Source organism: Chlorocebus sabaeus, chromosome 11, assembly GCF_047675955.1.
Source record: "Chlorocebus sabaeus isolate Y175 chromosome 11, mChlSab1.0.hap1, whole genome shotgun sequence".
Taxonomy (NCBI): Eukaryota; Metazoa; Chordata; class Mammalia; order Primates; family Cercopithecidae; genus Chlorocebus; species Chlorocebus sabaeus.
This window is the reverse complement of record NC_132914.1, coordinates 106039415-106060815: the sequence shown is the minus strand read 5'-3', so window position 1 is coordinate 106060815 and position 21401 is coordinate 106039415. Positions and strand designations below refer to the sequence as shown.

The 21401-nt window shown below is 44.8% G+C and overlaps 1 protein-coding gene and 1 non-coding gene across 4 annotated transcripts in view; both read left to right on the top strand.

The window, feature by feature from the left end:
- Positions 1-21401, top strand: part of SVOP (SV2 related protein) — a 104098-nt gene that overhangs the window by 73347 nt on the left and 9350 nt on the right. For 2 of the 3 annotated variants that reach the window (XM_073021072.1, XM_008004606.3), the window contains 4 exons: positions 2160-2288; positions 3778-3851; positions 7780-7856; positions 18948-19055. In XM_073021072.1, coding sequence (XP_072877173.1) covers positions 2160-2288; positions 3778-3851; positions 7780-7856; positions 18948-19055 — 388 coding nt within the window. The remainder of the gene's footprint in view (positions 1-2159; positions 2289-3777; positions 3852-7779; positions 7857-18947; positions 19056-21401) is intronic. The other variant, XM_008004608.3, reaches the window with a different exon arrangement.
- On the top strand, positions 15195-15301 carry LOC119623955 (U6 spliceosomal RNA). Its single transcript, XR_005240055.1, has one exon. It is a non-coding gene; the product is annotated as a U6 spliceosomal RNA (small nuclear RNA).

The following is a 21401-nucleotide window of genomic DNA, read 5'->3' as shown; positions in this document are numbered from 1 at the left end:
AGATTTCGGCTTTTGCTACCTGACACCTTACAGTCCACTCTATTTTGGTGGGGAGGGGATGGAGAAGGATACCAAAGCCACCTTAAAAGGTGATTTATTTTTTTAAATCAGGAAATGAGATTTATTTTTTTAAATCAGGAAATGAGACAAGGGAGCTATGGCCTGGGGTAGCCCCAGTATGGAGTGTTAGATTTCCTCCAGACAGACACTTCTGGGATGTTTTCTGGGGAGATAACTGGGGATGGGAGGATACATTGGCCCCATCATTGCAAAATCTACACTTAAAGTGATTGTATTGCACTAGTTGAGACTCTTAAGTTGCAAGCGACAGAAACCCAATTCAAACTGGCTTGAGTAAAAGAGAGGAATAAATACGTTTCAGAGGATTAAATCGGACTGCAGGCGTGGCTGCTCCAGGAGTTTAAATGATCTCTTCATCTCAGCTCTGCATAAACCGCACCCTCTACTGAGATCTTGCCACATACTCATCATTTCATGGGCACATGCATGAAACACTTTACAGCCAGTAGGCACTAAAATAAGCCTAGAGATGGGTAGTTCTTATGTATGGTAAATACTACAAAAATTTCTAGTAATGACAATAAGTATTAATAATTATTAAGCTTAACTATGTGGCAGGCTTTGTGCTCCATGCATTATCACATTTATTCCTCCCAATAATCACAGGACTCTAATGAATCCCTGTATTAGTCAGGATGATATCAGCTGCTGAAACAAATGAAGCCCACAATTTCAGTAACAGCACGATAAGAGCTTCTCTTTCATTAACACAATAGTTCAGAATGACTTTTCTGGTTGGCAAGTGGAATTCTGGGCCCAGTTTTTGTCCAGCTGGTGGCTCTGCTATCCTCTAGGGCTTTGAAGTCTTCTAGATACACTCAACAGACTTGCAAAAGGCAAGTGGAGACTGCACAGTCACTTCTTAAATACCTTGGCCGGAAATAGTCAGCTCATATGCCATTGGTGAATGCAAGTCACATGGTCCCACCTAGATGCAAGGGGAGCTGGGAAATGTAGTCCCTGTCTGGGCAGCCACATCTAAGGACAACTTTGCAGTATGAAAAAGGAAACAGCCGGGCGCGGTGGCTCACGCCTGTAATCCCAGCACTTTGGGAGGCCGAGGCGGGTGGATCACGAGGTCAGGAGATCGAGACCATCCCGGCTAACACGGTGAAACCCCGTCTCTACTGAAAGCACAAAAAAAATAAAATTAGCCAGGCGTGGCGGCGGGCACCTGTAGTCCCAACTACTCGGGAGGGTGACGCAGGAGAATGGCGTGAACCCGGGAGGTGGAGCTTGCAGTGAGCCGAGGTCGCGCCACTGCACTCCAGCCTGGGCGACTGAGCAAGACTCCGTCTCAAAAGAAAAAAAAAAAAAGATAAAGGAAACAGAATGTTGATGGGTATTTGCACTCTCTGCTATATCCTCTTTTTATTGATAAGAAAACTGAAGCCCAGAGGGGCTGACTTGTTAAAGGGCCTACAGCAAATAGACAAAAAAGCTCTAAACTAGGTCTTCTAACTCCTAGTCTTTTCTCCAGTATACCTGCTGTTTCAAACAGCCGTTGCTCCATTTTTACAGAAATGTATGTATCTAGTCATTTGGGGTTGGGACTTCCATTGTTCTAAAAATCTTTCTGATTTCTTTCTTTCTCTTGAACTGAGTTTGCAAGATGATGCTGAATACAGGTGAGGTACAATTCCTTGAGAGATGGGGGTGAGATTTCTGACAGTGATCTTAATTTAATTCAGCCCTCGCCTGGAACTCTGAAAGCAGCCCCAAATAATAGTAATAGCAACCGTGACAATAATAATAGTTGCATTAACCCATACCAGGCACTGCGCTAGGCCCCTTGCCTGGATTATCCTGTTTAATCCTCTCAAGAGCCCTAAGAGGTAGGATCTCTTATCATTCACATTTAATGGAGGAGGAAATGAAAGCACAGAGAAGTCAAGTAATTGTACAGGGTCACACAACCAACGTAATAAATGGCAGGGCCAGGATTTGAAGTCAGGTCTCTGGCTTCAGAGCCCCCACCCTTAAAGATCCCACACACAAATAAGAGTGTGTGGCTAGAAGTAAGTGCTCTGTTCCACCCTAATCAGCCACACCTGGGTCTCCTGTCTCCCCCATCCCAGTGGCTGCCGGAAAGTGCAAGGTATGATGTGCTGTCAGGGAACCAGGAAAAGGCAATCGCCACCTTAAAGAGGATAGCGACGGAAAACGGAGCTCCCATGCCGCTGGGGAAACTCATCATCTCCAGACAGGTCAGTGCCTGGACAAATAGACTGCAATGTGCGTGTCGGGGTGCATTCAGGGGAGTGTGTGCATATGGAGTAGGGCATGCATGCATGGACACATGTGGGTGTGTGCACCCAAGGTGGGGTGTGTGCGTGCACATGGAGCAGATGAGGGCCCAGTAGACAGACCCGCAAGGGTAATTTGGCAACTCCAATCTGTATTTTCCCTGCCAAGTTCTAAAAATGCTTCCTGGAGAATTTCACCAGTGATTAGAGAAATGTAAAATCTGCTAATGGGTCCTGTAACTACTGCTGCTTTGGTTTCGCCTTTCAGCACAGATGAGGTCTGACTAGCAAATGAGATTGACTGGCAAAAGCTGTGCAATAAAACCACGTTAGGAAGGAGTGTGCTTAGATCTAGGGGATCAAACTGCACCCTGTGTAGATGTTCTTAATGGATGGTGCCTCACTCCACCGGTAACACCATCAGGGAATCCACCACGGTGAAACTTCACGAGCGCCTACTGTACGTAGGCACCAGCATTGCACACACGGAGAGAAAAGATTCGGATTTAAGGCTGCAGTCCTTGCCTTCAAGAACCATCCAAGCAGATTGGAGAAACATGACAAATACCTTAAGCAGACATCAGATCCTGTAAAGAAATTGCCTTTTAAAATAAAGTTATATTTCTGATTCTTTTTATATTATGCAAGAAGAACTGAATGGCCTTTCACCAGGTTGGAAGGAGGTGTTTGGTCTGACAACATAGAGGCCAGGGGACCTGCCCCATATCTACAGGGGGCAGAGCAGGAGGGATTCCTCAAGAGGTGCAGAAGCCCATTTGGTTGCCTTTGGGGAGAGATTCCTTCCACGGATGAGGGAAAGCCAGGCTGGTCTCGAACCCCTGGTGTCATGTGATCAACCTGCCCTGGCCTCCCAAAGTGCTGAGATTATGGGCACGAACCACCATACCTGGCCATAGCATATATTTTTTAAAGAACACTATAAAGCAAAGATTTGATGAATTTGTAAATTATGTAAAATCGGCCAATCGGTCATTTAGCTAATCAATCTTTTGGTAAATTGGCCTTTGGTGAATTCGTTTCTCAGCACATTAACTGTTGCCACCTAGACCTAGAACTGGGGAAGGCGCATGTGTGTATGTGAAATGGCTGGACATGCTTTGGACTGGTTTTCTGCTCCCTGGGTTCATGGGTCTATGCTGAGGTCTGAGGGGCCAGGAAGGAGGGATCTGCTTCCCAAGTCCCGGTTTCCAGGTTGGAGGGCATGAGATCCGTCCTGTGTGGATCATGCCCCTGGACGCAGTTGGGTTCTGGCTGGAGGGGCTGGGAGGCTGCGTCCTGTAGATTTGAGACCTGGGTTATCAGAGCTCCAGTGTCCTACTTACCAGAAACCTCCCTCCCAGCCTGGGTGTGCACTAGTCTCAGGCCACCAGCCCATGTCTCATGCATCTGTAGGGGAGAGAATAAACACTATGTCCTTGTTTTGAAACAGGAAGACCGAGGCAAAATGAGGGACCTTTTCACGCCCCATTTTAGATGGACAACTTTGTTGCTGTGGTTTATATGGTAAGAGTTGTTTGTTGACCACTTTGACCCCTTTCCGCTCCCTGTGCCCTGTTTTGGGTTTTGTTTTAATGCAATGGACAGAGAGCACTTTGATTTCAGGCAACGTTTGCAAATTTCAGTAGTTTGAATATCATCCTCCTGATTCCCGTCGTATCCGGGTTATCGTCTGTACATACTATTATTTCCTTAATCTTTTTCTTTAACTTGATGCTTTTAGTCAAGTATCTTTTAAAAAGAAACATTATAACTCAATTTTATTGTATTTTTTATTTTTGAGACAGAGTCTCCTCACTCCACTGCTCAGGCTGGTGTGCAGTGGCGCAATCCTAGCTTACTGCAGCCTTGAACTCCTGAACTGAAGCAATCCTCCCTCCTCAGTCTCCCCAAATTCTGGGATTACAGGTGTAAGCCACTGAACAAGGCTATAACTCTACTTTAAAAGAAAACACCTTAATTGCAAGTCACAGATAGAAGGCACTCTTAAATAGAAATACCAGAAAAAGTAACTAGACCGATGGTTTGCAGAGGCAATGAGCCTCTGTATTTAAGAGATAAAAAGGCTGGCTGGGCACGGTGGCTCATGCCCATAATCCCAACACTTTAGTAAGGCTGAGGTGGGAATATCTCTTGAGGCCAGGAGTTTGAGACCAGCTTGGGCAACGTGGTAAAACCCTGTCTCTACAAAAAATGTTTAAGTTAGCTGGGTGTGGAGGTATGCACCTGTGGTCCCAGCTACTCAGGAGGCTGCGGTGGGAGGATCACTATACCCCAGGAGGTCGAGGCTGCAATGAGCTGTGATCATGCCACTATACTCCAGCCTAGGCAAGAGAGTGAGATCCTGTCTCAAAACAAAAACAAAAAAGAGACGGGAAAGGGGAGGTGTTAAGGACTCATTAGCATGTAAGTGAGACTGGGATATAATTTAAAATGATTGAAAGAATTGAAAGTAAACTTAAAAGGGAATTTTTCTTTCACAATACAATTGAATATTTCTGCTATGTGTACCGGTGTGGTGGCTCATGCCTGTAATCCCAGCACTGTGGGAGGCTGAGGCAGGTGGATCACCTGAGGTCAGGAGTTCGAGACCAGCCTGACCAACATGGCATAACCCTATCTCTACTAAAATACAAAAATTAGCTGGGCGTGGTGGTGGGCACCATAATCCCAGCTACTTGGGAGGCTGAGGGATGAGAACCGCTTGAACCCGAGAGACAGAAGCTGCAGTGAGCCGACATTGCACCACTGCACTCCAGCCTGGGCAACAGAGCGAGACTCTGTCTCAAAAATACGTGTATGTGTGTGTGTATGTGTGTTCGTGTCTGTGTGTGTTTGTGTGTGTGTGCGTGTGTGTCTGTGTACGTGTGTGTATGTGTGTGTGTATGTGTACAAGTGTGTGTTTGTGTGTGTGTTTGTGTGCGTGTGTGTATGTGCATGTGTGTGTCTGTGGGTGTCTGTGTGTCTGTGTGTGTGTGTGTGTGTCTGTGTGTCTGTGTGTGTGTGTCTGCGTGTGTGTCTGCTTGTGTTTGTGTGTCTGTGTGTTTGTAGTGTGTGTCTGTGTGTGTGCGTGTGTGTATGTGTCTGTGTGCATGTGTGTGCGTGTGTGTATGTGTCTGTGTGCATGTGTGTATGTGTGTGTATGTGTGCGTGTGTGTATGTGTATGTGTCTGTGTGTGTTTGTGTATGTGTATGTGTATATGTCTGTCTGTGTGTGTGTGCATGTCTGTATGTGTGTGTCTGTGTGTGTATGTGTCTGTGTGCGTGTGTGTATGTGCGTGTGTGTGTCTGTGGGTGTCTGTGTGTCTGTGTGTGTGTGTATCTGTGTGTGTGTCTGTGTGTATCTGTGTGTGTCTGCTTGTGTTTGTGTTTGTGTGTGTTTGTAGTGTGTCTGTGTGTGTGCGTGTGTGTATGTGTCTGTGTGCATGTGTGTGCGTGTGTGTATGTGTCTGTGTGCGTGTGTGTATGTGTGCGTGTGTGTATGTGTATGTGTCTGTGTGTGTTTGTGTGTGTGTATGTGTCTGTGTGTGTGTGCGCATGTCTGTATGTGTGTGTCTGTGTCTGTGTGTGTGTTTGTGTGTGTGTATGTGTATGTGTGCGTGTGTGTATGTGTGTGTATGTATGTGTGTGTGTCTTGTGTGTCTGTGTTTATGTGTGTGTATATGTGTGTGTGTCTTTGTGTGTGTGTGTGTGTGTGTATTTATACTATGTCAGTGTCTTCCCTGTAGCCCATATTGCCCCTTGGGTACCACAGGGGTGGCATGTGGCACATATTTTGGGAACCACTGGTTTGGTCAACAAGGGCATTCTTTTAAGGTCCTGTTGGACCTTTTCTTAAATAACATCCGTGGAAGGGCGCTGGAAACGGAAGGTGTGGGTTGGGGGTAGTATTTGGAGAGTGTAACCACCTTAAACTCCACAGTGAATTGGAGCTGCAGTTATCTTTCAAGTCTCTTTGCACCAATTCATGTACACAGCACTAACAGTGAACAAACTTGGCCTAAGGCTTTAATGTTCTTTTTTAACCAGTTCTCATTTTTCCGTTCACCATTTAGCAAAGGTGCTAATTAACGGGGAAGTGTCCTCGAGGTGGTCAATTATAGGGAAGAGGAGAAAAAAGCTTTGATAATATACAGAACAGCCTCTAGCTCTGCCCCGAATTCCTGAGAGCCCAATCAACTCAGCGAGCCTGCAGAATTTTTTTAAAGGATGGTGGAGGTCAGAGCTGAGAATACCCACCTTTGAGCACATGTAATTTGGTTGGGCCAACGCTCCTTGAATGCTGAAGCAATTAATTAGAGACTAATTTTAGTGCATTATGAAAGTCACTAAATTTGCTTGCACACATTGTAACCTAAGGAAATGCATCACTGGCTTCTGATTATGACCGAGTTTTCATATAACTTTTCTACTGGATGAGAATATTCCGGTCTTGCAAACTTGAGTATTCTAGTTCCTGGGTCAGCCAGGAGTTAATAAATGGTGTCATTCTGCTCTGAAATTCAAAATTCACATGTCCAAGTTGACGCACTTAACCCAGAGCCCTAAAAGATGATAATGGGACTATTTTCTTCCAGAGGTGGGTCCCATTTTTCCCCTATTGCCGGTTGGGTAGACAGTCTTGGAGGTGTTGTGTCTCTGGTATAGTATAGTTCTGTTGCCAGAAAGGTGTCCCACTTCAGATCCCAAGAGAGGGTTTTTGTATTTCGTGCAAGAAATAATTCAAGACCAGTCCATAGAGTCATGTGAAAGCAAGTTTATTAAGAAAGTAAAGGAATAAAAGAACGACTACTCCATAGGCAGAGCAGCCCCCAGGGCTCCTGGTTATCCATTTTTATGGTTATTTCTTGATGATATGCTAAACAAGAGGTGGGTTATTCATGCCTTCCCTTTTTAGACCATATAGGGTAACTTCCTGAGGTTGCCATGGCATTTGTAAACTGTCATGGCACTGGTGGGAGTGTAGCAGTGAGGATGACCAGAGGTCACTCTCATCACCATCTTGGTTTTGGTGGGTTCACAGCTGGCTGCTTTACTGCAACCTGCTTTACCAGCAAGGTCTGTATGATCCGTATCTTGGCTGACTCCTGTCTTATCCTATGACTTAGAATGCCCAGCCATCTGGGAATGCAGCTCAGTAGGTCTCAGCCTTCATTTACCCAACCCCTATTCAAGATGGAGGTGCTCTGGTTCAAACGCCTCTGACAGTTCTTGGCCTTTCAGAGGACACAGGATCACTTCCCTTTGATCATATCATGATGCTTTTTTACCTGCCATCTTCTTGCTCAAGGTCCCCAGTAAAGTCCCCAAAATCCCAGTGCTGCCCAAAGACTGGTTCCTGCTGCTGTAGACATTGGCCCTTCCCACGGGGGTAGGGAAAGGGGACTTGCATTCCTCTGATCATTTCTTTACCTTTCTTGCTTTCTCCTGGCAGGTTTTCCAATGCATTCTCTTACTACGGGTTAGTTCTACTCACCACAGAACTCTTCCAGGCAGGAGATGTCTGCAGCAGTGAGTATCTTGGTTGTCTTTGCCAGCTAACTACTCCCACACCCTTGGCACATACACAGTCGTGCACACACTCCCACTCCAGGGTCTGCCCTTAAAGGGACTTGGCCTTCTACTACTTCTGTGGTTTCCAAGACACTCTGTAGAAACCTGGACAGTCATTGCAATGGAGCTAACCTTAGCGGAGCCACATCTATGTCAGGGTTTGGGCTCTGAAGTTCGCACTGTTAAAAGATAAACCAAGGCACAGTAAAGAAAAACAGAGGCAATTTTGAAGAGTTTGAACAGACAGCGATTCATGAATCAGTAGAAAAGAGCTGAAGAAAACAGAAACAGGGAACAAAAAGCAGATGAGTAGTTTCAAAGTGACTTTCCTTATAGGATTAAAACAGAACAGATTTTCTTGTCCGCCAGCTCAAGTAAACTAGGCCCCTTCACATGGGTTGCTGTGAATCCTCCTTTTTAAAATTATTATTATTTTATTTATGGTTAGTATTATTTTATTTTTTATTTTTGATGGAGTCTCACTCTGTTGCCCAGGCTGGAGTGCAGTGGCTCGATCTCGGCTCACTGCAGCCTCCGCTGCCTGGGTTCAAGCAATCCTTCTGCCTCAGCCCCCCAAGTAGCTGGGATTACAGGTGGCACCACCATGCCTGGCTAATTTTTGTATTTTTTTTAGTAGAGATGAGGTTTCGCAATGTTGGCCAGGCAGGTCTCAAACTCCTGACCTCAGATGATCTGCCTGCCTTGGCCTTCCAAAGTGCTGGGATTACAGGTGTGAGCGACTGTGCCTGGCCTTTTATTATTATTATTATTGAGACAGGGTCTCATTCTTTCACCCAGGCTGGAGTGCAGTGGCACAATCATGGCTCACTGCAGCCTCCACCTCCTGGGCTCAAGAGATCCTCATACCTTATCTCCCCAAGTAGCTGGGACTACAGGTGCAAAAAGAAATAGCATGTTAGTTAAATTTATCTATTTATTTATTCATAGAAAAGAGGCTGAAAAGTTGCAGGCCAGGCGCGGTGGCTCATGCCTGTGGTCTCCGCACTTTAGGAGGCCAAGGCAGGTAGATTACCTGAAGCCAGGAGTTCGAGACCAGCCTGGCCAACATGACAAAACCCCGTCTACACTAAAAATGCAAAAATTAGCTGGGTGTGGTGGTATGTGTCTGTAATCCCAGCTACTCAGGAGGCTGAGGCAGGAGAATTGCTTGGACTCAGGAGGTGGAGGTTGCAGTGAGCAGAGATCGCACCACTGCACTCCAGCCTGGGTGACAGAGTGAGATTCCATTTAAAAAAAAAAAAAAAGAAATATATTTGGGAGTAAAATATTTTGATTTCCCTCAGGGTCTGCTGTCTGTCGAGTGATATTCTACTAGAGTCAAGTTGGACTTTGGTATCTGATTGCCACGAAGAGTCTGTTTTGTTGGTCTTACGATCTTTGTTTTAATGTTAATGCTGGTCAATTGTGCCTAAACTCTAAAAGGGAGGGGGTATAAGAAGGAGGTATGTCTGAACCTCCTTCCCATCATGGCCGGAATGCAGCTTTTTAGGTTTCTCTGGAGTCCCCTTGGCCAAGAAGGGATCCGTTCAGCAGATTGGGAGCTTAGGATTTCATTTTTGGTTTGCAGTTAACTTACTCTTAGCTGATTTCAGTTTGCTCACCTAGGACCCCACAACATTGGAGCTGTCTCAGACTAATGGCCTCTCAGTTAATTTTTTCTAATAGCATTTCTTTTTCTTTTTTTTGAGATAAGGTCTTGCTTTGTTACCCAGGCTGGAGAGCAGTAGTGTGATCATAACTCACTGCAGCCTTGACCTCCTGGGCCTAATAGTATTCTAAGGTGAAAATTTAATATAGGTTAAAATTATGGCTGGGTATGGTGTCTCACACCCATAATCTTAGTGGTTTGGGAGGCAGAGGCAGGAGGATCACTTGAGGCCAGGAGTTCAAGAACAGCCTGGACAACATGGTAAGACCCTGTTTCTACAAAAAATTTTAAAAATTAGCTGGGTATGGTGGTGTGCGCCTGTAGTCCTAGCTACTAGTTGGGAGGCTGAGGCAGAAGGATTGCCTGAGCCCAGGAGTTCCAGGCTGCAGTGAGCCGTGATTGAGCCTCGGCAATCCAGCCTGGGTGACAGAGTGAGACTCTGTATGTGAAAAATAAAAATAAATAAATAAAATTTTCATCTCAAATCCCCTAAAGAGCCCTCACGAAGTATAGGACTCAGAGCTTTATGAATGTGATCCTGTGCAATAATTCTAATGTGCATATTAAGTTTGAGGACCAAGTTGGCTCTCCACCATGGCCACGTAACAGACTCGCCCGGGAAGCTTTTAAACAATTCCCAGACCCATTTATTCAGGACTTGGGAGGGCAGGTGGAGCCCAAGCATTAGTGAGTTTTAAAAGCTCCCAGGTGATTCTATTGTGCAGCTGGAGGTGGGAACCACTGGACAAAAAGAAACAAACGCAAAGGAAAGTCTATATGCTTTTTCATGCCTGTGCTTTTAAGCCATTCTGACTTTTAAGATAACACTAAATTCTCAGCATTGAACTCAGGTTAGAGGATAAAAGAATCAAGGTCCTGCTTGTGTTCGGGGTTTGCCCAATTGTCTTTTATATTAGGCCTCTACAATCATAGCGAATAGTTTTGTTTATTGGTGTAAGGATTGAGTGAGGTAGTGGAGTCCCATCTCGCTGAGGGATTGTGGGAGAGTCTATGTTAAATGTTTGCTGATGTGCTTCGATTGTAGAGTCAATCATAGGGTTTGGTATTGATTGAGCACAGATTGCATCTCCTAAGAGCAGAATGCTTAAGCTAAGCATCCTAGTGCTTAAACTAAGGATTCAGGGGAATGTTATGAAATGGGGGTTAGCAACCTTTTTCTATAAAAGGTCAGGTAGTAAATATTTTAGGCTTTGCAGGCCACACAGCTCTGTTGTTTGTAGCAGGACAACGGTGGACGGTATGTTGTTAAATTACGTCTAACCTAAAGCTGCCTCCTTGCATATTTTAAGTTCAGTCTAAAGGTTTCTCCATTCATAGTGAACTGTAACCTAACTGATGTGTGAACAGACTGTAGTCTACTCTTGTGCCAATCGCTGATTTCTGCCCCTCAAAAGCAGTCAACTGGCCAGGCATGGTGGCTCATGCCTGTAATCCCAGGACTTTGGGAGCCGAGGTGGGAGGATCACCTGAGGTCAGGAGTTCAAGACCAGCCTCGCCAATATGGCGAAACCCCATCTCTACTAAAAATACAAAAATTACCCGAGCGTGGTGGCACGCGCCTATAATCCCAGCTACTCGGGAAGCTGAGGCAGAATTGCTTGACTGGGGAGGCAGAGGGCGCAGTGAGCCGAGATGGCGCCACTGCACTCCAGCCTGGGCAACAGAGCAAGGTTCTGTCTTAAAAAAAAAAAAAAAAAAAAAAAAAAAAAAAAGCAATCAACTGTTCAAACTCTATTCAAATAAGGCAAACACTGAGCTATAACCAGTCCAGCAGTTTCTGTATCTCACTTCTGTTTTCTGTCACTTTCCTGTTTCTGTCCATAAACCTTTGAACACTTGGCAGCACCAGTCTGTCTCTGACCCTATTCTGGCTTGGGGGATGCCTGATTCATGATTTACTCTTTGTTCAATTCAACTCTGTTACATTTAATTTATCCAAGGTCTTTCTCTTAAAAATATAAATGAACAAGCATTGCTTGTGTTTCCATGCAAATTTGAATTTTGTGTCATTTTTATGCCTCCTTATCTCTTCTCTTTTAATTTCTAAAAATCATTTGAAAAAAACATTGTTAGCACATAGGTCAGGAAAAACAGGCAAGGGACCAGATTCAGCCAGAGTTTGCCGACCCCTGTTGAAAAGCTCTCTCTTATACCTGGGCGGGAAAGTAAAACTGTAGAACTAGCCCACAGCTGGAAATTAGGAGACGTGGGTTACAGCACCAAGTACCTGTGTCACTTTGGGCAAGTCATTTACTTAGTATGTATTTTCTACATGCCAGGTACTGGTCTATGTGTCAGTGTCCAAGAAAGCCAGAGGTGGACAGAAGTGAAGGAAAATTTCATTTAGTAACAATTGCAGCAGGAGAAGAGAGACCTCAGTATAGAACTGGGCTCCTTTCTGTATACGCAAGTATTCAAAGTGGGGATTTATAGCCAGAGAGCAGGGCTGGGGAGTCAGATGGAAAATGGAAAATTACTAAGAGGAAATGTCAAGGATAAGATGGTTTCTGGTTAAACTGACTTGATAGGATTATCGCTGGGCCGGGCTCACACCTGTAATTCCAGCACTTTGGGAGGCAAAAGGGGGAGGATTGCTTATACTCAGAAGTTCGAGACCAGCCTGGGCAACATAGTGAGACCCCATCTCTACAAAATGTAGAAAAAATTAGCATGCCTGTGGTCCCAGCTACTTAGGAGGCTGAGGCGGGCGAGTCGCCTGGGTCTGGGTAAGTCAAAGCTGCAGTGAGCTGTGATCACACCACTGCATTCCAGCCTGGGCAACAGAGCAAGGTTCTGTCTCTAAAAATATAAATAAATAAATAAATAAATAGGTTTATTGCTAAAGGCAAGTATGGGGAGGAAGCATATCTTTCCTTCTATTCATCCTGGTTTTATGACTGAGGCCTGTATAACGAAAGACAGATTAAGAAAAGCATACGAACGTATTTCATCTAAGTTTGATGTGGCATAGGAGCCTTCATAAGGAAATGAAAACCTGGAGAAATGGTTAAGCCTGAGTATTTTTGTGCTAGATTTGATGAACAGTGGAGAGTCGTAGAGAAATATGACAGGATGAAGAGTGTGACCTAGTGGTAACAAACTGGGGGAAGGTCAGCAAGCCCTGTTCAGATTCTTTTCTGTCTGTATGTCTTTGGAGATAAGGGTGTTCTTCTTCTCTGGCTATAGGCAGGGCACTTCTCACCTGAAGGTTTTATGATCTGCTTCGAAACAAAGTCATAAAATTGCTGCACATGATGGCTCATGCCTGTAATCCCAGCACTCTGAGAGGCTGAGGTGGGCAGATTTCTTGAACTCAGGAGTTCGAGACCAGCCTGGGCAACATATTGAAACCCTGTCTCTATCAAAACTACAAAAACTGAGCCGAGCGTGGTGGCATTCATCTGTGGTCCCAGCTACTTGGGAGGCTGAACTGGAGGATCGCTTGAGCCTGAGAAGCGGAGGTTGCAGTGAGACGAGATTGCACCTCTGCACTCCAGCCTGGGTGACAGAGTGAGACTCTGTCTCAAAAAAAAAAAAGCCAGAAAATCCGTCTGGGTTTTATGACCTGCTTCAGGGGTGAGGGGCAAAGGAAGGTGAGAGGCCCCTTCTCCACATGCTGTTTCTCCAATTATTTTGGATTAAAATATTCAATATGCCAAGGTGCTACATTTGGGGGTTGGCGTGTCCTGAACCCCATCACAGGCCAGGGTGATAAAATATCAAGGGTGGGGGGTGAGGAATTGGATCAAAAATATCAAAGGTGTGCATTTTCGCTAGACTGATTCAGCAGTATCTTGTCAAAACTAGATAGAGTCCAAGGGTGAGGATAAATGTTTTAAAAGACTCAGAGGAGCCTGACAAAAGTTTGGTTAAAAGGGCGGCGGGGGCAGGGGGAGGGTGCGGGGTTTGGCTGCACCCAGTGGTTCACACCTGTAATCCCAGCACTTTGGGAGGCCAAGGCAGGTGGACCACTTGAGGTCAGGAGTTTGAGACCAGCCTGGCCCACTTGAGGTCAGGAGTTCGAGACTAGCCTGGCCAAAATGGTAAAACCCATCTCTACTAAAATACAAAAAGTAGCCAGGCTCGGTGGCATGTGCCTGTAATTCCAGCTACTTGGGAGGCCGAGGCAGGAGAACTGCTTCTAGCCAGGAGGCGGAGGTTGCAGTGAGCCGAGATTACACCACTGCTCTCCAACCTGGGCGACAGTGTGAGACTCTCTCTCTCAGAAAAAGAGTTTTTGTCAGCTGAGCCTGGTGGCTCATGCCTTTAATCCCAGCACTTTGGGAGGCCGAGGCAGGTGAATCACTTGAGCTCAGGAGTTCAAGACCGGCCTGGGCAACATGATAAGACCCCATCCCTATAAAAAATACAAAAAAGTAGCCTGACAAAGTGGTGACGTGTGCCTGTGGTCCCAGCTACTCAGGAGGCTAAAGTGGGAGGATCACTTGAGCCTGCAGGGGTGGAGGGTTGCGGTGAGCGAAAATTGTGCCACTGCACAATCCTGCTCCAGCCTGGGCAACAGAGTGAGACCCTCTCTCAAAAAAAAAAAAAAAAAAAAAAGACAGAGAGTCTTTGTCATTAGAATACGTCAGTGAATTCTAATAATAAAAGACAAATATTTCTGTCCTGTGGGCTTATATTTGGGGGGAAGGGGAGACAATAGCATAATGAGAAATTATATAGTATATTATAAGGTGATAGATGAGTTAAAGGAAAAATTCTAAATGAAAGGTAAAATCATGCCTCTCATACAAATACAAAATTAATACATGACAAAGATTTCAATTAACTCATTAATTAATAAATGAATCAATTAAGAATTACTAAAAGTCTGAGTTTGACCTATTTGCAAGCTGACTAGTTAGCCTTTCACAGTTCCCACAGGTGCTAGCAGAAGACACAACACTCCCGGGTCAGAGACAAAGGACCATATTACTCATAGCAATTGCAGTAGCCAGGGTATCAGCATTTCCCTACACCATTTCCTTAAGCCCCCAATCCCCCAGGGTAACACAAAGAGGGGCAGGCAATACCTACAAAAGTATTGAGTTGTGTAACAAGAGAAGAACCCTAAGCTTAGAGAACCCCAATCTTTTATACTAGACAGTAAGCATGTCTGTCCTTTGCTCCAGAGAGAGACAATCTATCTTTGAAACCCATAAGCAAACTACTCTTTGTGCCAAAGGGAGACATTCTCTTTCTTCCAAGGCTGTTTGCTAAACAAATATCCTTGAAAATATAGTCCAGAACAAAGGTAATCAGTGCCTCTACTCAAAACATGCAGAAATGTCAGAGACCCAAAGAGAATTGTCTACTAACACCAATAAGAGGGTACAACTGGTTCAAAGGAGAAGTCAAAGCAAATACATATACAGGCACTCAGAAATGCTGAAATGAATTTACAATTAGAGGCAAAACTGGTCAATATATATAGGGCAGCCAATTGCATCACCACCGAGCTCTATTTGCATTTCTATGTATCAATAAAAGAATCATTTACATTACTATCATTTTTCTACAACATAGCTCAAAGACAATGACAAGTGAAGATAACCTATAAAGGTATAACTACAAGACATTTTTGCCCATTTCAAAGTCTTTCACACACGCTCACTTCAGCAGCACATATACTAAAATTAGAACAATACAGAGAAAATTAGCATGGACCCCACACAAGGATTGCATGCAAATTCATGAAGTGTTCCATATTTTTGTGGATCGGATTAAGAAAATATGGTACTGTACACCATGAAATACTACACAGCCACAAAAAAGAACAAAATCATACCTTTGCAGCAGCATGGAGGCAGCTGGAGGCCATTACCCTAAGCAAATTAACACAAGAACAGAAAATCAAATACGACATGTTCTTACTTTTAAGTGGGAGCTAAACATTGGGCACTCATGAACATAAAGATGGCAACGAGCCCAGGCGTGGTGGCTCACCAGCAACTGGGAGGCTGAGGAGGGAGAATTGTTTGAGGCTAGGAGTTCGAGACCAACCTGGGCAATGTGGCAAATCCCCATCTCTACAAAAAATACAATAATTAGCTGGGCCTGGTGGTGTGTGCCTGTGGTCCCACCTATTCAGAAGACTGAGGTGGGAGGATTGGTTGAGCCCAGGAGTTCAAGGCTACAGTGATTGTGCCACTGCACTCCAGCCTGGGTGACAAAGTGAGATCCTGTCTCAAAAAAAAAAAAAAAAAAAAAAAAAAAAAAAAAAATAGGTCAGGATTGTAGGGCAGAGAAAGGGGCAGTAGTTAGAGTTAAGTTTTAAATAGGATGGTCTCAATGAGAAGGTGAAATTCAAAGAAATACTTGAAGGAAGTGTGGACATTCATCATGGGGAGGGATAAAGGGCAATCCAGGAAGAGAGAGCAGCCAGTGTGAAGATACTGAGGCAGGTGCATGCCTTACTTGCCGAAGGAACAGCAAGGAGACCAGTGTGCTGGAGTAGAGTGAGTGGAGCAACAGAGGAAGAAGTAGAAGGTGGGATCAAGGATGTGTTGACTGCCAGATAATATAGGGCCTTAGAGATGTTTGAAGGACCTTGGCTTTTACTGTGTGTGTCATGGGAGGTCACTGCAGAGTTTTAAGCAGCGGAATGACAGTGATTTGACTTAGTTTTAAAAAGGATCCCTTTGACTGACGTGTTGGCAATAGACCATGGCTGGGTGGGGAGGTCAGGGGTGAAAGTGAGTACAAGCATAGAAGCAGGTAGACTAGTTGGAAGGTTATTTTGGTAATCCACATGACAGAGGATGGTTGATGATGACTCAGACCAAGATGGCAGCAGTATTACTGAACCGAACCTAGGTCTGCTCTCCCAGCACGGTAAAGCCAAACATCTATACTGAAGTTTGCAGTGGGAGAAAGGAGGATGTTTATTTGCAGGGTGCCAAGCAAGGAGAAACAGGCAGTTCACACTGAAGATCCACCTCCTGGATGGCTTACAAGCAAGGGTTTTTAAAGGCAGGGGTACATTTTAGGAAAGTAGAAGTTACAGACAAAATCATAGGTCAATCCATGGAAACTATATCTTGGTTTGGACCCTGAAATTGGGATATCTTGAAGATCAGGGGGCCTTGCAGGTGGATTTAGAGATTCTTTGATTTGTAATTGGTTAAAAAAAAAAAAAAAAAAAAAAAAAAAAAAGGGAGGCTTTTTCAAAAACTTGAGGTCAGCAGGAAGGAATGTTAAGGTTTGGCCTTTGGGCGTGACTCTCTCTAGGCCCCTCAGGAAAAGATTTATAATCAAGGTCAGTGGTCAGAGCTGGGTTCTCAGTTCTCCCTTATCTGAGGTCTACTCAGTGGTGGTCAGCATTTTCCATTTCATGGGTTCCGGGTTTCTGAAACCAACTCAGGGACATATGTTGTTATCTTTAGTTTCCATAGGGAACCAAACATCTGTGGCTCTAACCTCCTTGGGTGGCTATTATTTTAAGGTATTTTTACCGTCCTGTTTATTAAATTATTCAGTTACTTCTCAAGGCTAGCTATGTACCTGGTATTTCTCTTGAAGAGACTCAAGATTTTCCTTTATTTCCATGTTTGGGGTAGGGGTGGGCAGAAGCCTCCTGAGATGTGGTCCCTGCTCTGTCTCAGCAGTGACGAGATGTGGCCAATCCTATTCTAATGTATTTTGAAGGTTGAACAGCTGATGGGTTGTCCATAGGGTTTAATAAAAAAAGAAGAGTCAAGGACACCTCCAGGGCTTTCTGCCTGAGCAACTGGAAGGATGGAGATGCCACACCTGAGATGGGGAAGGTGTAGGTGGAGCAACTTTGGGGGACACTCACCCTTTCTGAGTCTTACCTGTTAAATGGCTGGTTCAGATAGGGTGTATGAATCAATTTTGACTGCTATAACAAAATACCTTAAACTGGGTGACTTAGAAAGAACGGAAATTTATTTATGTTGGTCCTGGGGGCTGGGAAGTCCAAGATCAAGGTGCTTTACATTCAGTGTCTAGTGAGAGCTTTATAGACAGCATCTTCTTGTGGCATCCTCACATGATAAAAGGGGCAAACACTGTGTCCTCAGATGGCATAAGAGCTGGGGAGCTCCCTTCAACCATTTTAATGAGGACACTAATCCTATTCATGATGGAAGAGGCTTCTTGACTTAATCACTTCCCCAAAGTCCCTACCTCTCAATACCAACACAATGGAGATTAGGTTTCAACATGAATTTTGGAGGGACACATTTCAGACCATTGTACCTCTATCTTTAGGAGATTAGTCCCATAGTTTGAGAGTAAAGCAAGGTCAGGAAGGGAGCAATGTAGCATTCATCCTTCTTTATTAACTCTGCCTGGACCAGGGATGAGATCTTGTTTCCATCACCTCTTTGGCCACTGGGTTCCACTCCAACTCGCTTTCAATAAAAAGGTTAGGGGTAGATGGTGAGGGACAGGAACAGGTGACAAGCATGTATTAGTTATCTGTTGCTGCATAACAGCATTACCACAAACTCCTGACGTACAGAAACTATGAGATGATAAATGTGTATTGTTTCTTAGTGACCTGAGACAGCACACACCTATCATCTCATAGCTTCTATAGGTCAGGAGTCTGGACACAACTTAGCAGGGTCCTTTGCCAGGCTGCAATCAAGACATAGCCAGGACTGGATGACTGGGTTCTCATCTGGAAGCTCAACTGTGGAAAGACCTACCACCCCACCTATGTTGGTTGTTGGTAGCATTCAATTCCTTGTGGTTGTAGGACTGAGAGCCTCAGATTCTTGCTGGCTGGCTGCTGAGGCTGCCCTCAGCAACTAGAGGCTGCCCTCAGCTCCTTGTCACCACATAGGCCACCCATATGGCCACTTGCTCCCTCACAGTCATCAAGGAAAAGCGTAAGAGACAGTCCTGCATGATGGGCATTTCAGTCTTATGGAATGCAATCGCATACATCCTGTCACCTTTCCTGTACTAAATTGGCTAGAAGCAAGTGACAGGCCCCACCTACACAATCAAGGGGAGGGGATTGCACAAGAATATGACTACCAGGAAGCAGGGATCATGGGGGCCACCCTAGAGTCTGTCTGCCACTAAAGCACCTACTACGTGCCAATTCTGGGCTAAGCACATTCATACACATAGCCCACTTTCATTCTCTCAATCCCTTTGCATGGTGCTTTTATTTGCTCCAGTTTTATGAGGAAACTCACACTTAGAGATATGAAGCTGGAGCACTGCTGCTTGGTATTCAAACCTGAATATGTCTGTCTCTGAGTCTGGGCTCTTTCTATGGCATCTAAACTGGATCATCCCAGGGAAGGAGGTATGGGGATCAGGAAGGTGCGATTCCAGACTCTGTATATGACTCCCCCTCTCTTTCTGTCTCCCAACCCCAGTCTCCAGTCGTAAGAAGGCAGTAGAGGCAAAATGCAGCCTGGCCTGCGAGTACCTGAGTGAGGAGGATTACATGGACTTACTGTGGACCACCCTCTCTGAGTTTCCAGGTGAGGGACCTGTGCAAGGTGAAGCTGTGTCAGGCAAGCCTGGGAATATGGCAATTGTTCAGCCAGTGGCTCTGTCTGCTCTACCTGAAAGAAAATCCCGTTTTTAGTCAGTGAGGGACTTTGTTTTTCAATTGTTAACTATAAGTTGTCAAGAACTGTGAAGGGGCTGAGATGTTACCCTACTTGAAGGCTGTCAAGTTAGGCTGCCCAGTTTCATGCATACTGGTGGAAGACATGAGACTTCTGGGTCAGAGACAAAAGACTATTATAGCAAGCAGCTTGAGTAATACCTTGGTGACTGTTTCCCTTGCCCCCAAGTCCCACGGGGATGATGAGGAAGGACCCAGGTGGAGGCTACACATGCAATGGATTTACAACACAGCTGGGGAACCCCAAGCTTAGGGAACCCAAATATTTTATAATGGCCTGCCAGAAACTTCCCTAAGGGAGACATCATCTTTATTATATTGGACAATAAGCAAACCTGCCCTTTGCTCCAGAGGGAAACAGTATCTGTATCTTCCAAGGTTGTTTGCTATACAAACAACTCTGACATGGTAGCCTGGACCAAAAGGGAAGCTGGTTCCTCTGCTCATAAGATGTGTAGAAATATGAGAAACCCATGGAGAATCATCCTCCAACACTAGGCACACTGGAAAGGAACAGTAGAGTGTCAAAAATCCAGACAAGCATGTGATGCAAAGGTGATCTATCTTTTTTTTTCTTTTAAGAGGAATAATTATTACAACTACAATAACATCTAGTACTTATTGAGCACCTATTGTATGCCAAGGCCTGTGTTAAATGTCTTACAGATGCAATCTCATTTAATCTTGTGAAGTCGTTTAGTTATTCCCATTTTACAACTGAAGAAACTGAGGCTCAGAGTGGTGACATAATTTGCCCAGTGTAGCAGAAACTGTTCCCGCAACTTGCAACTGCCAGGATTATGTGCCTGAAGACTATCTCAGAAGGAATGAGAAGTCTCTGTATCTAAAGCAGGCAAGGCAGCTGGAAGTGCCAAGGAGTTAGCACCTGGGAGCAGCCTTTGAACAATACTGTGGGATTTGGTGGACAAATACCCCAGCGTTCTTGCCCATCAGCAGGAAAACTCCAAGGCACATGTTCTACGCTGGCTTTTGAGTCCCCCAGTGGAATTCAGCTCCAGTTGCCCACAGTAATAACTTGCTTGGTACCCACCTTTTGTTAGTTGCATTCCCTTCCCAAATTTACTTCCCCACTCTCCTGCTGGTCCTTTCTTGGATTACTTCCCAAGTCGATGCCTTGCACTGGCATCCTTGTCCCAGGGTTAGGTTCTGGGAAAACCCAACTACGATCCTGAGTACTCCACAGCAGGCAGCGCTGAGAGCTGTGCTCCCACCCTAGAATTCATAGTCTTCAGTCCCATACTACACTGTCTGTCTTTCCTCTAAAACCCTTTCCCCACATAGCTTAGTAGGTAAGAACCAAGGCTCGGAAGTTAAACTCAGCATTTGCAATCTCCATTTCTGTGACTTTAAGAAAGTCACATTACATGACATTTCTGTAACTGGAAGCAGTCACCATTTCTGTGATTTTGCCTCTCTGAAACTCAGATTCTTCTTTCTTTATTTACCATGTGTATTGTTTTATTTGATTTTGTTCACTGATGTGTCCCAACCTCCTAGAACAGTTCCTGACACACAGTAGGCTCTCATTGGCTGAATAACTGTGGAAAAATGCTATTTGATAAATTAATAGCATTTATTTTAGAGGATCGTTCTGATGACTAAACAAGATTATGGATGTAAAAATGGGGCCGGGCGTGGTTGCTCACACCTGTAATCCCGGAGATTTGGGAGGCCAAGGTGGGCAGATCACCTGAGGTCAGGAGTTCGAGAGCAGCCTGGCCAACATGGTGAAACCCCATCTCTACTAAAACTACAAAAGTTAGCTGGCCATAATAGCGTGCATCTGTAGTCCCAGCTACTCAGGAGGCTGAGGCACAAGAATCGCTTGAACCCAGGAGGCAGAGATTGCAATAAGCTGATATCGCACGTACCACTGTACCCAAGCCTGGGTGACAGAGCAAGGCTCTGTCTCAAAAAAAAAAAAAAAAAAAAAAAAAAGATGCAAAAATACTTAGCTTAAATTCAATTATTATTATTACTAATAAGCACTATGCTATACTGCCTCTACTGAGGTAGAATGTGTTGTTTTTTAGGCTCGTTTATAGATGAAGAAAATGAGGCTCAGAGAAGGTAAGGGACTAGTCCAAGACCACATGGCAAGTTAAAGGCAAAATGAGGCATTAGAACCCAGGCATTCTGTTCCCTGGATTCAGTGAATGCCACCATTCAGGCTCCT